At 34.9% G+C, this 16,651-nt stretch overlaps 2 protein-coding genes across 4 annotated transcripts; both read left to right on the forward strand.

The window, feature by feature from the left end:
* The first annotated feature begins 1,324 nt into the window (after positions 1 to 1,324).
* On the forward strand, positions 1,325 to 5,752 carry LOC112015750 (pentatricopeptide repeat-containing protein At4g31850, chloroplastic). Its single transcript, XM_024048186.2, is given in 5 exon segments — positions 1,325 to 2,487; positions 2,490 to 3,005; positions 3,008 to 4,033; positions 4,036 to 5,133; positions 5,282 to 5,752. Coding segments are annotated over 4 exon segments (3,333 nt in total). The 5' UTR covers positions 1,325 to 1,724; the 3' UTR covers positions 5,064 to 5,133; positions 5,282 to 5,752.
* A 661-nt stretch (positions 5,753 to 6,413) lies between these two features.
* LOC112035369 (uncharacterized) lies at positions 6,414 to 14,606 on the forward strand. Of its 3 annotated transcripts, none has more exons than XM_065773376.1 (7): positions 6,414 to 6,574; positions 6,677 to 7,739; positions 7,845 to 7,900; positions 8,203 to 8,257; positions 8,626 to 8,706; positions 8,793 to 9,046; positions 14,264 to 14,606. In XM_065773376.1, exons 2-6 carry the CDS (start codon positions 7,532 to 7,534, stop codon positions 9,026 to 9,028), a joined length of 636 nt encoding a protein of 211 aa, XP_065629448.1. In that variant the 5' UTR covers positions 6,414 to 6,574; positions 6,677 to 7,531; the 3' UTR covers positions 9,029 to 9,046; positions 14,264 to 14,606. The 3 variants fall into 3 exon arrangements, with proteins under 3 accessions (XP_065629448.1, XP_065629449.1, XP_023923970.1); XM_065773377.1 differs by lacking the exon at positions 6,414 to 6,574 and having other exon boundaries at positions 6,594 to 6,781; positions 7,514 to 7,739; XM_024068202.2 differs by lacking the exon at positions 6,414 to 6,574 and having other exon boundaries at positions 6,595 to 7,739.
* The last annotated feature ends 2,045 nt before the right edge of the window (positions 14,607 to 16,651 follow it).

Genomic DNA, 16,651 nt, shown 5'->3' on the forward strand with positions numbered 1-16,651 from the left:
TTTTATTATGCACTTTTTAGTAGTTTTTACCAAACACTCAACTTTTTGAAAAACACTTTTTCATTATGCATTTTTTGAAAACTCTACTTTTTTATTATGCACTTTTTCAAAAAGTTGAACCAAACTCACCCTAAGTATATAATAAGTTAGGTAAAGTAACGAAGAATTAAGAAAAATAGCATCTCAAGTTTTAAAAACTCGAGATCTATATTAAAACTCGAGTCTTAAAGACTCGCTTTGCGAGTGTTGTTGGACTGAAAATGCCACATGAATCTCGAGTTTTTGAAAATCGAGTTACATGCAAAAAAAAAAAATTATTTTGATCGCCCCTATAGTGGCGTTTTTAAATCCTANTCACAAATTTTCAAATTCAACATACATTTTTTTTTTCAAATAAAACGCACTATTTTGTTTGTTCAATATACGCAAATTTTTTAATTACTATATTCAATGAACACAGTTTTTTTGCGTAATGCACACAATTTTGTATATATAATGTACTAAATTTCTTATTTTTATGTATTGAATGTATACAATTTTTCAAAGAATTTATACAATTCTATACCATCAATGTACGCAAATTTTCAAATACTATACAAGATTCTGCATATTCCAAGTACACAATTTTTCAAAAAATGTACACAATTTTGTATGTTCAATGTACACAAACTTTTAAATAACGAACACAATTTTGTACATTCGACTTATACAAATTTTCAAAAAATGTACACAAATTTTCAATTATGTACATTCAATATATATAATTTTTCAAATAATGTACACAAATTTTCAATTATGTACATTCAATGACATACTTGTTCAGAGAATTTATACAATTTTGTATATTTAATATATCCAAATTTTCAATTATGTACAATCAACATACACAATTTTTTGCAGAATGTACACAATTTTGTACATTTAACCTACACATTTTTTAAAGAAAGTACACAATTCTTGTATATGTATATTAAATGTATACAAATTTTCAATTATGTACATTTAATGTGCAAAATTGTGCAAGTAATGAACACAATTAGGTACAATCAACAACTAAAAATTTTCAAATAATGTACACAATTATGTACATTTTGCATAACACAATATTTTAAAAGAAAATACACAATTTTGTATATTCAAATACATGAATTTTCAATTCTACACATTCAATGTACATATTTTTCAAAGAATATACACAATTGTATTTGTGCAGGTTAAATATACACAATTTTTTAATTAATTCTTTCTGATGATATAAGATCAGAAGACAAACGAGTTTGTGCATTTTAATTCTAAAATTAAAAATTAGGAAGACTAAAACGACGGCATACACTTGTTCAGTAGACACTATACTATGCCTTGTTGTCTCTGTTATCCAAAGCCTCCACCCAACTCAACCACAGAAAACTAAGCCCATGGCCATGGAGGAGTTCTCAGCTAAACCACACTCTCAGAATTCAAACATCTAACCTTCACATATCCACCATAGCAGATATCATCTTACCACTTTCAGAGCACTACACTCTTCTCTCTCCCCGCACCTTAAGTCATACATACATACATACATACAGGTTAGTACATGCCAGTTTGTATGTATCTGCGTTTCTTTTGCTTTTTCTCACAAGCAATTCAACAGTCACCAAACATGCACAAACCAATTCATTTATGATTTACAAGACATACCCTCTTTTGGTCACTCCTTTGTTTATGGTAACGACCCCTTCATGGCTGAGTTAATCCTCTGCTCTTCTAGTGTTTGCTGTAGTAGTATCACTTATAGTTGTGCTCTCACTGATAGTAAGGTTCATGGTTTAAGCCACAATGGGTTAGTAGGTGTAAGAAATTGTAGAACTTTAAAGGTTTTTCCATTTAGGTCTGTGGTGAAATGGAAGAAGCATAGGAAAAAACTAGTGAGTTTTTGTGGGTTTGTGATGAAAAGTCCAAATGTGGTGGGGGTGGCCAAAGAAAAGTCGAGAAATTCAGTGTCTTCTGAGGAAGTTATTGGTGTTTTAAAGTCGATTTCAGACCCGAATTGTGCTTTGTCTTACTTTAAGTCTATTGCACAGTTGCCCAGTGTTGTGCACACCACTGAAACGTGTAATTTGATGCTTGAAGTCTTGAGGGTTCACAGGAGGGTGGAAGATATGGCTTTTGTGTTTGGTTTGATGCAAAAGCAAATCATTTACAGGAATTTGACAACCTATTTGACTATTTTTAAAGGCCTTTATATAAGAGGTGGGATTCGGCAAGCACCAATTGCACTAGAAAAGATGCAAAAAGCTGGCTTTGTTCTAAATGCATATTCGTATAATGGGTTAATCTATTTGCTACTTCAATCTGGGTTTTGTAGGGAGGCTTTGGAGGTTTATAGAAGAGCAGTCTCTGAAGGAAATAAGCCTAGTTTGAAGACTTACTCGGCGCTTATGGTGGCATTGGGGAAGAGAAGGGATATTGAAACCATAATGGATTTGTTAAAAGAGATGGAAAGTTTGGGTTGAGGCCAAATATATACACATTCACTATATGCATTAGAGCACTTGGAAGGGCTGGGAAATTTGATGAAGTGTATGCAATTCTTAAGAGAATGGATGATGAGGGATGTGGACCCGATGTTGTTACTTACACAGTTATCCTAGATGCTCTTTGTAATGCGGGGAAACTTGATAATGCCAAGCAATTATTTGCAAAGATGAAAGCTACCCGTCATAAGCCCGACCGAGTAACCTACATTACTTTGCTGAACAAGTTTAGTGACTCCGGAGACTTGGAAACATTTAAAGAAATTTGGAGTGAAATGGAAGTGGATGGTTATGCTCCTGATGTTGTTACTTTTACCATATTTGTTGATGCCTTATGCAAAGCTGGGAATGTTGACAAAGCATTTAGCATATTGGATGTTATGAAGAAGCAAGGGATCTCACCAAATCTTCATACCTATAATAGTTTGATTTGTGGACTTTTAAGGGTAAGTAGGTTGGATGAGGCATTGAAGCTTTTCAGTGATATGGATCTTTGGGAGTTGAACCTACTGCTTATACATATATCCTTTTCATTGACTACTATGGAAAGTCAGGTGATCCTACCAAAGCTTTTCAAACCTTTCAGGAAATGAAAACTCGAGGAATTGTTCCTAATGTTGTTGCTTGTAATGCATCTTTATACAGCCTTGCTGAAATGGGTAGGCTTGGAGAAGCAACAGATATATTTAATGGGCTTAAAAATAGTGGGATTGCTCCAGATTCAGTAACTTATAACATGATGATGAAGTGCCACAGTAAGCTGGGCCAAGTAGATGAAGCCATTAAATTACTCTCTGAGATGATGGAAAATGAATGTGAACCAGATGTTATTGTAATTAATTCTTTGATTGACACACTTTACAAGGCTGACCGGGTTGAGGAAGCATGGCAAATGTTTTGCAGAATAAAGGACATGAAGCTTGCTCCTACAGTTGTGACCTACAATACATTATTAGGTGGGCTAGGGAGGAAGGGTGAAGTCCAAAAAGCCATCGAGTTGTTCGAGAGCATGACTAGGCATGGGTGTCCTCCAAACACGATAACTTTCAACATACTCCTGGATTGTCTTGGCAAGAATGAAGAGGTTGATTTGGCCATGAAAATGCATTTTGAGATGACTACAAGGGACTGTGTTCCTGATGTTTTGACCTACAACACTATCATTTATGGCTTGATTAAAGAAAATAGAGTTAATGATGCATTTTGGTTCTTTCATCAAATGAAGAAATTTCTGTATCCTGATCATGTGACTTTGTGCACCCTCCTTCCTGGAGTTGTAAAGGATGGGCGGATTGAGGATGCTTTCAAGATTGTCGAGGACTTTGTATATCAGGTTGGGGTTCAAACAGACAGGCCTTTTTGGGAAGATTTAGTGGGAGGTCTTTTGACTGAAGCTGAATTAGATAAAGCCATATTATTTGCTGAAAGATTGGTGTGCAATGGGATTTGCCAAGATGACTCAGTATTGATACCTTTTATAGTGTTTTTGTGCAAGCGTAAGAAAGCCCTTGATGCCACAATTTGTTTGTGAAATTTACCAAAAATCTGGGAGTTAACCCAACACTAGAAGCATATAACTGTTTGATTGATGGGCTTCTTGAAATCCATTGTACTGGAAAAGCTTGGGATCTTTTTGAGGAGATGAAGAATAGTGGTTGTGCCCCAGATGTTTTCACATACAACTTGTTGCTTAATGCTCATGGAAAAGCTGGGAAGATCAACGAACTTTTTGACCTGTACAAAGAGATGCATTGTAGGGGATGCAAGGCTAACACCATCACTCATAATATAGCGATCTCTGGTCTTGTGAAATCTAATAGTTTAGATAAGGCTATGGATTTATACTATGATCTCATAAGTGGTGATTTTTCTCCCACACCTTTTACATATGGTCCTCTCCTGGATGGACTTTTGAAGTCAGGGAGACTGGAGGAAGCAATGCAGTTCTTTGAAGAGATGCTGGATTATGGATGCAAACCTAATTGTGCTATTTACAATGTTCTTATAAATGGATTTGGGAAGACTGGTGACTTGGAAACTGCCCATAAGTTATTCAAAAGGATGATCAAAGAAGGTATAAGACCGGACTTGAAGTCTTACACTATTCTTGTGGATTGCCTGTGCATGGCAGGGAGAGTTGATGATGCTTTGCATTACTTTGAGGAACTAAAGTTTTCTGGCATTGATCCTGACTTGGTCTCTTACAATCTTATAATTGATGGACTAGGAAGATCACAGAGGTTAGAGGAAGCTCTCTCTCTTTTCAATGAAATGCGAAATAAGGGCATTACTCCTGATCTTTACACTTTTAATTCATTAATCTTCAATCTTGGGATTGTTGGAATGGTGGAGCAAGCTGGGAATTTGTATGAAGAACTACAACTTATAGGTCTTGAACCTGATGTGTTCACCCATAATGCTCTCATTCGAGGATACTGTACGTCAGGAAACCCAGACCGTGCCTATGCAGTCTACAAGAAAATGATGGTTCGGGGCTGCAGCCCTAACAAGGGAACATTTGCACAGCTTCCTAATCAGTCTTGACTTTATTGAGATACTCACGGGGCCACTCAACTGTATATGTTTGGTGATCTCTGTACTCGAGGAATACCAGGTATAATTTTTTTTCACTCTCCTTGAAGCACTGAAAATCTTCTTTAAATGTCACTAATAAAAGTTTGGCCATCATCTTTTGATGGATCTATATGAGTATGTGTTGGGGTTCTCCCTTTTACTTATGTCTGTTAACTTGGGTTTTTCAGCGATGCTTTACCAGTAAATGGGTTTGGTCAGTACCAACTGACAATGAATGTTGTGGAAACAACTTTGTCCTGCTATTAGATGTATCTGCAAGGTTGGTGGTAAGAAATCTGTCCTGGTTTGGAACGGTTTTTATAATATTTGGTCCTAATATAGAAGTTGCTTGTTAGGTCTGTTTGAAGTCTTCTAAAACTTTTGAGCCTGACAACTGTGAGTATCTTACTTTTGTATACTATGTATGTATGATAGTAATGCAATACAGTGATTTTGAAGTGTAACTACTATTTCTTGTATCATCATTGACCTTGTCATTATTTTGTGAACTAAAACATTACATTTATGTTATACTATGTCTACACCACTTTTACTCTACCAATATCAATTTGAACATATTTTATCTTCTCCAACCCATTATGTGGTGATTTAAAATAGTATTCTTGTGTGTGTGTGTGTGTGTTTTTTTTTTTTTTCCTTTTTCTTTTGGAACAAGTATTCATGTTACAGATTATTAAATAGATACATGAATAGTCACATTAAATAGATAATGTGATAAAGGAATTTTTCTCAAAACCTGTTTGGAGGAAAATTCTAATCTTTAATTTAAAATTTTATAGGGACCAATCAAACCATATGTAAATATTGACATATCGTTGTAGTATGTGCTATTGTAAAGAATTTGTGGATCGCCTGCTGATTTTCAGTCTGGTAGTTCATTCTATGTGGATGTATATGCTTGAGTTGTTTAGGATTGATTGGGTCATGCCAGGTTCAGTTGCAGACTTATTATTTTGTTGGTATCATTGGTTGGGGAAACTTAATTCTTATATTTGGAATTTGGTTCCAGGCTCTTTGACGTGGACTATTTGGACTAAATGTAATCGGCGTTCTTTTCAAATACTGAGAAATCTCTGGCTTAGTTGTTAAATTTGTGCCAACGGACTCTCTTTGATTGGTCTTGATGTTGGGGTCTCTTTGATTGTTTTGTTCTTATGGATTTTCTTGTCTCTTGGAATAGTTTAGTGATTGTTTGTTCCTATTTGTTTTTGTTTGCTCTTTGCCCCCCCCCCCCCTCTTTTATTTTCCTTTTCTCCCTCATTCATCAGAACATTCCAGGGAGCTCCATTCTCTCTTTTTCTCTCCAGCTCTCTCTCTCTCTTTTTTTTTTTTTTTTTACTTGATTCCAAAACTCTTTCTGCGTTAAGAAAATTTTCCTTTTCTCCCTCATTCAAAAACATTCCAGGGAGCTCTCATCTTCGTGCCGTTGCTCATCTTCGTCCCCAACGCAGTCCAGATGGGTCAGATGGCTTCTGTCTTCTGTCTTCTGTCCACTTCTTTTTTCTTTTCTTTTTTCTTTTTTTTTTGTTATGATTTGATTAATAAGATTGTTGTGTTTGTAGTGTTTGTTCTGTAGCACGGAGAAAGATTGTTGTACTTGTTCTGTAGCAGAGCAGCACAGAGAAAGATAGTTGTGTTTGTTTGTAGTGTTTATCAAGGGTAATTTGGTAATTGACTAACCAGCCCAACGGATAGTTCCAACGCGCATGAACTTTTTGCTTATGGACCTCTAGAGCTCTATAAATTTTGCGCGTTCTCAGTGCGTTTTTAGCCTTGGCCCAAAACGCAACTTTTTCCAAAAAGTTGCGTTTTGAGCTGAGCCAAACGCACAAGTTGCTTCAACTTTTATATAAACGTGCGTTTCAGCTCCTAAAAGCTGAAACAAACGCACACTTAGTCTTTACGTTGTTAGGAGTCCAAATCTTCTGTCTCGTTCTTCCTGCTCCACTATATACTCTATAAATAAAAATATGCCACATGTCTATCTAACTTATTAAATATTAACTTTATGCCTTTTATTATTTCAATTACCTAAATATGATGGGTTATTTATTTATTTATTTTAAGAAATTAAAATAATAAAAGGCATAAATTTAGCATTTAATAAATTAGATGGACATGTGGTATATTTTTATTTGTGAACTATATAGTGGAGCAAAAAGAGTGAGATAGAAGATTTGGACTCCGTTGCTAGTCTGCCCATTTCCCCCGATATTACCCGAAACTGACATGTTCTTCCTGTACCAATCAAAAAACAGAAAAGAAAAATAAACAAACAAACAGAAACGTATTAATTAAACCTTCCAAACACAGGACCCCTAGCTAGCTTGCGCCTCTTCAGACTTCAGAGTTTTGAGGCAGCTAAATCATAAATAAAATCTTGTGCGTGTTTGTCGCAGAACTCTGATTCTGTAACAATGGAAGGAGGTGTAAGAGAAAGCTCGGTGATACCAGACTCAGTGATGGACTCTGTGAACCGAACCTTAGCCAACGTAGAAGATGTTCAGACCCATTTGCTCAACTTCTTGTCTCTCTACGACCCACATGTCCTCTCTCAAATGCCGCCTCTCCAACGGGCTCAGACTCTGCTCACGCTTGCCAAAGCCACCACTACCCTCTTCACATGTACACCAGCTCCTCCTCCTCCTTCACTTTTCCCTTTTTTTTGTTTGTGAATTCGCTTAAAGGTTTAATTTTTGGATTCTGTTTTTGGTTTTTGTTCTTTTACAGTGAGGTTGAGGTGTACTGGAGTTCACCCAGATGACCATCCAGTAAAATCAGAGCTTGTAGGTTTGCTCATACTGTGAATTTGTGTTTGTTTCTATGTTTTTTGTCATGTGGGTATCTATGTTTTGAGGTATTTAATGATGGGTGTTGTGTATTTTTCTTGATATTTGGGTGTGACTGTTTGGGTCTTTCTGACTTGTAGATTTTGACTAATGGGTATTGCTTCAAGCATGTGATTTTTATTTTCCTGCTGGTCTATACATGTGGGAGGGGACCAGCTCATTATTTGAAATTACATGCTTTGCCTTTTGGTTTTGATTGCTTGAGAACTGATTTTTTTTTCACCATCCATGTATTGTAGGAAAGATTAAGTTTGTATGAGGACAAACTTGAAAGGCTCATAGACTCGAGTAAAGGTACATTTTTCTCTTTAAAAGCTGCCATTTGCTGTTAATTTCTTGGCATAAAATGTCATCTTGAATGATGCTTCACTGCAATGGCACTTCTAATATATATATATATATAGACACACACACACACACACACACACACACACACGTTTATTATGCAGTGACAGTTTTAATCTTAATCATTGATACAAGGGATTTTTTTTAAGATGAAAAAGGAAAGTGACTGGGCTAGGTCATTTAAGATGCATAGTATACTGTTATATGTTTTGGATTTGAATTCATTTTAGAAGTCATTTCCTACAAACATTATTCAACAGTTGTTTGTAGTTCATTTTCCTTTAATTGATTGCTTGATTTAAAATTTGTTCTTGAAGCACCGCTTCGACCTTCTGCTACGTTGAATTCTCAGGCAGCAACGCGCTTTATTGAGCATGCTTTGCCAGACCTTACCTCAGGTAGTTGGTCTTTTTCTAATTGTCAATTTCATGAATCTTTTACCATCTTAAGATCTTTCCATTGAGAAGTTGCTCATTTTGTGCAGAGCAAAAGCAAAGTATGAGAAGTATTAGTAGAGGAGAGGGGCCAACCATTAAGTATCTTGAGAGGAGTGTCCAAAAGAAGAGAAAGTATCAATCATCTGAAAAACAATCTGTTCAAACTGCTGCCAAGGAATTTCTGGAGAAGGCAGCCCGTGAACTTCTTGGTGATAATAAAGGTGGTTTAGTGGGACCTCTACAGGCTGAGGTTTTAGATGATGATGACATGCCTGTGAGCTAAATTTCGTGACTTATCAAGGTAGATTCTTAGTTTAAAGCTCTTTTTACGTTATTTTCATTGATATTTACAGTTGTCTTGATGCTCTTTGTGATATGTAACTTATGATCTCATCCCCCCCTCCCAAAAATTAAAAAGAACCTTCTGATGTTTGAATGGGTTTTGAAAATCTTGTAATTACACACCCAAGTATACAAGAGCTATCCAACAACCTAAGACCTAAATTGCAAATATCTAAGAATTCCTGAACTAAAGAACATTTACCCAAATGCTCCTGAACCAAGAAGGGATCTAAGAAAGAAGTATTATATCCCTTCGAACTACCTAGATTTACGTTCTTTCCAAATTCACCACATAAGACAAAGAGGGATGGCTTTCCAGATGTCCGCAATTGGATGGCCCTTAAATCCAGCTCTCCAATAAGATGAGAGATCCTTCATCGTGTATGGTATGACCCAAGAATTTCCAAATAAAGAGAACCATACTTCCATAGACCAAATATCCCATATATAGAACAATTAATATCCCCAATGATCCTAAGCCAATCATAAATAGTTCTAAGAAAAAAGAACTTCAATCAAAACAATGGGAATCTTATCCTTTCAAAAACCTAGAATTTCGTTCCTTCCAAATACACCACATGGGACAAAGAGGGATGGCATTTCAAATGTCCACACCTTGGTGACCCGTAAAACCTGTTCTCCAACAAGATAGGAGATCCTTCTCCAAGGCATGACTTAAGAAATTCCAATAAGGAGAATCATAGACCAAAAATCTGATTTGATAACATATTGATCGAGAAGATGGTTTACTGTCATCCTTTTTGCACAAACAACACCCATCCACATTGATGTTCATTTTTGAAGGTTGTCCATGGTGAGCATTATACCGAAATTGCTGTCTATCCAAAGAAAGCAAGCTTTTTAGGGACTTTAGTCTTCTGAATTGCTCTACAAGGAACCCTGCTTGTGGTCTTTATGTAAAGTCCTGTAGAAAGACTTCACATCAACTGTGGTTTTAGGCAATACCTGATAAATCTAATACCAACCTCTCCCTGAAATATGAGCTAAACTAATAGTGTCAAACAAATATTCAATAGTTTCAAGCTCCAAATCATTAAAGTCCCTAATGGAGGTAGGACATCAGTGAACTGTATCATTTAGCCTATGCATATGTTGAGCAACAATGGCTTGTTTTTTAACTGCCAAAATATGTAGGTCAGGAAAAGATATTTTTAAGCAGTTCATCCCCACATCACACATTATGCCAAAATCAAATGAAACTACAATTCCCAACAATGAATTCACTTGAAATTTTAACGGAGACATCTATTTTCTGAGGAAGGACCTTGTGCAGATATGAGATAATAAAGGGAGGTAGCTCCATCCCTTTAAAAGCCACTTCTGAGTGTTATTTGGAGAGAACTAATTTGTCTTTGGTTCTGTAAAGTCACTATCATTGCTAGGAGAATGGACTCCTTTGGCATTAACATGAGTGCTGCTTTAGCATCATAAAATAACTTTTCCTTCATACATAGGAAGCCCATTAGACCTGTGGGTTTTTTAAGTTGTATTTTATGGTGCCAACTTTTTTTTGATAGGTAGTATTTTATGGTGCCAACTTAAGTATGCACCCTGTCTTATTCCAAATAGGAAAGTTGTGAAGAGCAATTTTATCTCTTCACATTGGAGGCTGGCTCCATTTATTTATTTGCCCGTGCTTTCAAATACTTCTACAGCTATGTAAACTCATGTAATCTAGCCTGGGATCACATAAGTAGCTTGTGCAAGACTAACCTACACTGAAAAAAAAATTGTTCAGTATGGAAGACCTCTCTGCCCTTCCTTGTTTGCTATACTGACGTGATTAAGCATTAAATTGTAAGGATTTATTAGATACTTGAATGTATGGTTAAGAGTGAATACGGCAACATCTTCAACCCCTTGAAAAGGTATATATTTTAGACTTAACAAATTTTCTTCTTCGTAAGGGAAATTAGAAAAGTTATGTGAATTTGAAGGGTAATTACATTGATAACTAATCAGAGATATTTCCTAATGGTATGCATTACGTGTATATGCTTTATATAATTGTGATATGCAAATCTCTATTATAGGGTGCATTCTGATTGTATGCTAGCTGCTGATGAGGAAAAGCTTTATTGGTTTGGTGTGATCACCTGAATTAGATAGTTGTGAATGTACGTTTTAGGGAATATTAATGTTTCTGTCCCTAAAGTTTGCCTCAAGTTTGCCTTTTGTCCGTAAACTTTCAAGAGTTATATTTTTGTCCCCACTATTTAAATGTCACGTTTTCTATCCTTCTGTTCACTACCATTATTTTTCCATTATATTTGTCTATTAGAATTATAGTTAAATGATTAAACTCATCATTTTTCTAATAGCTTAAGCTTTTGAGACGATCAATAATTTATAATAGTATCAAAGCAGAAGATCCTAAGTTAAATTACTGTCTCCACTCTACCTTCCATTTAAAATATAAAAAATCCTACGTGTTAGGCCTACTTATTAAGGGGGAATTTAGGACCACACCAGATGGGGAGTGTTAGAATTATAGTTAAATTATTAAATTCACCATTTTCCTAATAGTTTAAGCTTTTGGGAAAATTTTGGTAATTTATCATTGTTTGAGAAATGGAATGCCTAAGTGGAGTTATTTAATGACTAAACTGCATTTTCTATCCTTCCGTTCACTCTCATTAACACTCCATTAGATGTGTCTAACGGAATGCCTAGGTTGCGCTTTTTAATGACTAAACTGCATTAGTTAATCTGACATGGCCCAAAATATTTTAAAATATATTCCCTTTTTTTTACCCTTATTTCTTCTCTTTCTCCTCCCTCTTCTTTTCGTCTATACAAAGGTGGCAATTCTGGTTATCCTCGGCTTGGATGCCCCAACAGATGGTGTCTCTTGTGTTTGTGGATGCAGAGGAAGAAGTTGAGGTTTCTCTCTTGTGACTAGTGAGACTTTAAAAAATTGTTTATATCTCTCTATCATGGTTGTTGTTGGAGGGTTCCATTGCCAACAAATTCCAGTTTATAAAAGGCATGGGAGTTGAATCAGATTCAGCTTGTTTAGGGTTTGAAATCACATTATTTGTTCCCTCTGTGGTGTCAGGATGCTTAGCATCTTTGTCTACCTTTCGGACTTCATTTTCTTCTTCTGCAGTGGCTTGTTCAATTGCAAAATTGAGATATCTGTCAGTTTTGAGTTCATTTCCTTATTTTTCTTTGATGTAGATTTATGCAAGGTTGTCTTGGGGTTTGACTGGTGATAGGTTTGGCTTGGGTATTTGATGATTTGTGAAATAAGGCTGAATGTGTTTCACAGTGTGGGGTTCATGAATTGGGAAAAGACAATTAGATGACACTTTAAAAAAAATTTTAAAAATAAAAATTTGTGGACCATGTCATATTAATTAATGCAGTTTAATCATTAAATAATGCCACCTAGGCATTCCATTAGACATGTATGATGTAAGCTTATTGGGAGTAAACGGAAAGATAGAAAATGTGACATTTAAATAGTTTAGGGGCAATAAAATAAAAAAATAATTAAAAAAATGAAAAAATAAAAAAAACCGTTTTAAGGTTTTAGGACAAGAGCAAACTTGAGGCAAACTATAGGGACGGCAACAATATTTTTCCTAGATTTTATCTTAGGAAATTGCTTTCTGATTTAGGAATCTGTAATTGTGTGTATTTATATAGACTTTAGGAAGATGTAATTGTGTATTTATCATTATTTATTTATTTTGACAGTAAGCTAAGCCATTTGCATCACATAGATCAGTTTTGTATATTAATATTGATACCATGTCTGCTCAGCCTTAGTACTAAGCTGATGGTTGGAGTACAATGTTCTCATAAAGCTTGTAGAGTGACTAATTGGTTTTCTGATTTGATGACCTCATACATTCATATTAATTTCATCCTAAAAGGCTGTAGGATCTGAATCAAATGCCATAAATATATCGTTCACCAAGCAACAACTAAACCTGATATCCATTGTATTACGTATAAAAAGTATCTGGTTTTGCACCAAATATGGAAACAATGGATTGATGATAACTACCTTATGTCAACTAAGCCTTAATCCTAACTAACTGATCTGGGATCCATGGATCCTTTACCCACTTGCTCCATCCAGGGCCATATTTCCCTAGCTACCTTTCCAAGAATCGTGTCTTTCCCTTCTCTCTCTCTCTCTCTCTCTTTAAAGTTATACGTGCACCCAGTCTGTCTTGAACTCACGGCTCACCCTCCACCTAGCTCTTATAAAGGGAAAATGTGCCATTTGATCTAGAGCTTGTCTTTCCTTACAAGTTCTACAAATGTCATTTTTGGCTTCCTCTTTTACTCTTTTTGCTCTTTCCACATTAATATAAGTGTTCCTTTGTCCATATTTGTAAAAAATTTGGGGTTGATGCATAGCCCTCGTACGTGAAAAAAATTTTGAGTGCATGATTAGTAGTTTTTTGTGCACTTGATGAGGAAAGGCTTTGTAGATATTAGTATGGTTCAAACTATGACTAGATCTAGGTAAACTTACTATGAAATTGAATCTATCTACTTATGGAAAACAGAAAGTGAAATCATATGTTGGATTACTTTTGTTTAATTATGATAATTGGTTTGAAGATTTATAGAACTACATTGGGAAACAGTTGTGATGTATTATGTTTAGGAAAACAACAGATCCTGCTGGCCAATCACAATATTGACTCAAGTTATGGAAACTTGATTAGATAGACAATGTGAGGGACACTCTTCTAATAAATCCAGGACAAAAAAGTTCCGGTCTGGGCTGACATATATATATATATATATAAGACAGTTCTGGTCTGGACCAGCTGAATTTAATTTTAACTTAAACTGGCTGGTGTTTGGAAAACTAAAACATCCTCAAGATAATGAATGTGATAAATACGCAGCTTTCTGAAGGTTTTCTTTAGCAGGGCCTTATCTCTAATGCTCTTGCCCATTTTGTACCTCCTTTGCCAACATGGGTGATATGCCTTTTTTTAAGAGGAAAAATAATAGCATAAACTAGTTTCAAGGATAAATTTGAAGGATGCGCTGCATGTATGTTTAGTCTCTCCTGGTTTAATTCCTTCCAAACTCTAAACTTGCTCTTGCATTGTTTTTGAGAATTGGATTTATGATTTATTATTTTGGCATTTTGACAATCCTTCTTTTGTTTGTATCTTCACAGGATTGAGGAGACAAACCGCCCATGTTCATTATTGTCTTAAAGCAAGTGTTTATTTCAATCTCCTTGTGCAGGATTCTGCCTTTTAAATATTCAATTTTCCCTGTAATTGGTTTATAAACTTCTGAAATTTACATGAGAGGTGTCCAATATTTCAGTCTTTATCACCATACCTATGGTTGAAGTTTTTTCCTGAACTGTGATGATTGATGGGGAAAATTGTTTTGGTTATTGTGTTCTCCATCCATATACATCAGTAGCTCTTTTTCCAACAGCTGTACTATCCACATATATTTGGATTAAATCTTATCTTATATAATGTTGATGATGACTGGTTTTGAATTTATGATGAGAATGTGATCAATGGATTCACCTACAATTCTTACATTTTATTTGGATAATATATGTACGTGTGATATATGTTTCAGTTTTTTGAACTTCAGAGAGATTGTTTTAGGAACCATCCTGCAATTGATTTAAGGTTATTGAGCTGGAATCCTTGTTACATTAATTTGGTGAGTGTGAGAACTAATTTAGGCATTGACAATTAGCAGAATCAGTTTTCACATTTGTTGAATACCTAGGGCCGTAAAACATTTCCAAGGGATTTTGTGTGTCCAACTTGCCAGTTGACATCCTTAGCAGAAGCCTTCAACTTCAAGCGGTAATAGTCCATTTGGGTGGAAAATGAAAGTTTTTCAATTTTCCTTCATCTCTAACATTTTTTTATCATTCTACTTTTCAATCTTTCCTTTATTTTCTATCCTCTCAATTTACATCCACCTAACCAAACAGACTCTAAAGGGTTAATTCCACACCCCAAGGGGTTAGTTTGGAACGGAGGGAGAGCACCCAAACATAGAGTGAGTCTCAGAGAAGCCAGTTGCTGTGATGTTCTTGTATTTTATGGTGCACTAAGTGGCGCTTGCCTTTTATATTACTAAGAACTCTCTCTCTCTCATAGTGAAAAGATACAATTTTGTCCACTTCTGAATGGCAAAATGGTGATCACCTGCAAAAATTTTGTAAGTCTTTTATTCTTTTTATAAACTTAAAATATGCACTACAAGTCTACAACACACTGCATTTGTTGGTGAAAACCTCCTTTGCCAACATGGGTGATGTGCCTTTTTTGTGATCAAGTGTTTTTTCTTTCTTTGTCAGTAACAGGTAGTGCAACTTCCGAAATAAAGACAAAACTATGACTGAGTACTAACTCCTAATTTGGTACACTCTATTTGGAACTAATTTATGAATGAATTACTTTGACTTCAATTATTCTAAAAATTCAAATTCAATTGAATTTCTTAAGATCAAATTAGTTGGAAGTCTAATTCAATTCGGGGGAAAAATTAAGATGAATTGCATTGAATGGGGATGTGCATAAATCATTGTAGCCTAATAACCCGACAAGCCCAACCCAATTTGCAGGCAAAACAATTGGGTTTTTTTTTTTTAAGGGTAATGTTAACGGTGGTCTTTAGGGCAATTGTTAATAAATTATATTAAGAAAGTTTTTAACACCACTTTTATGAGAAATATAAAAAGTTGTCAGAAAAATTAATTATTTTATCATTTTCCTATAAAATGTTTTTTAAAATATTCCTAAACCAATACCCTTAAAGCATTCATTAATACTTTTATTTTTTTTAATATTAGTTTGGTTTGATGTCAGGCTTGTCAGCTTTGTATTTTTCTTAACTTGATGAATTGAACCAAACTGATATAAATATTTTCATTACATATGTCAGCTTTCTCTCATTTCTTTTTTATGTCGATTTGTGATAAACGTTCTCTATCAAACTTCCAAATCACCGAATTTGTTTGATTCTTTGCTGACTAATTCACATAAAATTCGAGTTTAATTAGAGTCATATAGAGAAGTTGAGATTCCAAATCACCAAATTTTTTTGATTCTTTGCTAACTAATTTACATAAAATTCTAGTTTAATTAAAGTACTATAAACAAGTTGAGATTCCAAATATTGAAATTGAAAATCGCACACACGTGTGTGCATATATATAAATTTTAATACTAAAAACGCATGAATTAGGAAATTTCCAAACAGGGGATTTTAATTTGCTATTATTATAATCATTGTTGAGAAATGAGATAACAGGGAAATTCTAGAATAGTAGTACCACACAATTTCACACACATTTTGCCACAATTATCTTATATGACAAAATGTAATTAGCTGTTAGTCACTATTATATAGACCTATCATTACTTTTTTTCCACTACTCACAGTCCACATTGTTGAGAAATAAGTAAACAAAGTAATTCTAGTATCACACACTTTACTACAATTATCTTATGTGACAAAACGTAATTGACTGTTAGTCACTATCACATTGACTTATAATTTTTTTTTTATTACTCATAATTAG

This window comes from Quercus suber, unplaced genomic scaffold (assembly GCF_002906115.3).
Source record: "Quercus suber isolate HL8 unplaced genomic scaffold, Cork oak 2.0 scaffold_74, whole genome shotgun sequence".
Lineage (NCBI taxonomy): Eukaryota > Viridiplantae > Streptophyta > Magnoliopsida > Fagales > Fagaceae > Quercus > Quercus suber.

Coding starts and splice junctions, on each gene's coding strand:
- LOC112035369 (XM_065773376.1), top strand. CDS start 7,532: ATGGAAGGAGGTGTAAGAGAAAGCTCGGTGATACCAGACTCAGTGATG. Junction 7,740..7,844: donor CACCACTACCCTCTTCACAT/GTACACCAGCTC, acceptor GTTCTTTTACAG/TGAGGTTGAGGTGTACTGGA. Junction 8,258..8,625: donor GCTCATAGACTCGAGTAAAG/GTACATTTTTCT, acceptor TTGTTCTTGAAG/CACCGCTTCGACCTTCTGCT.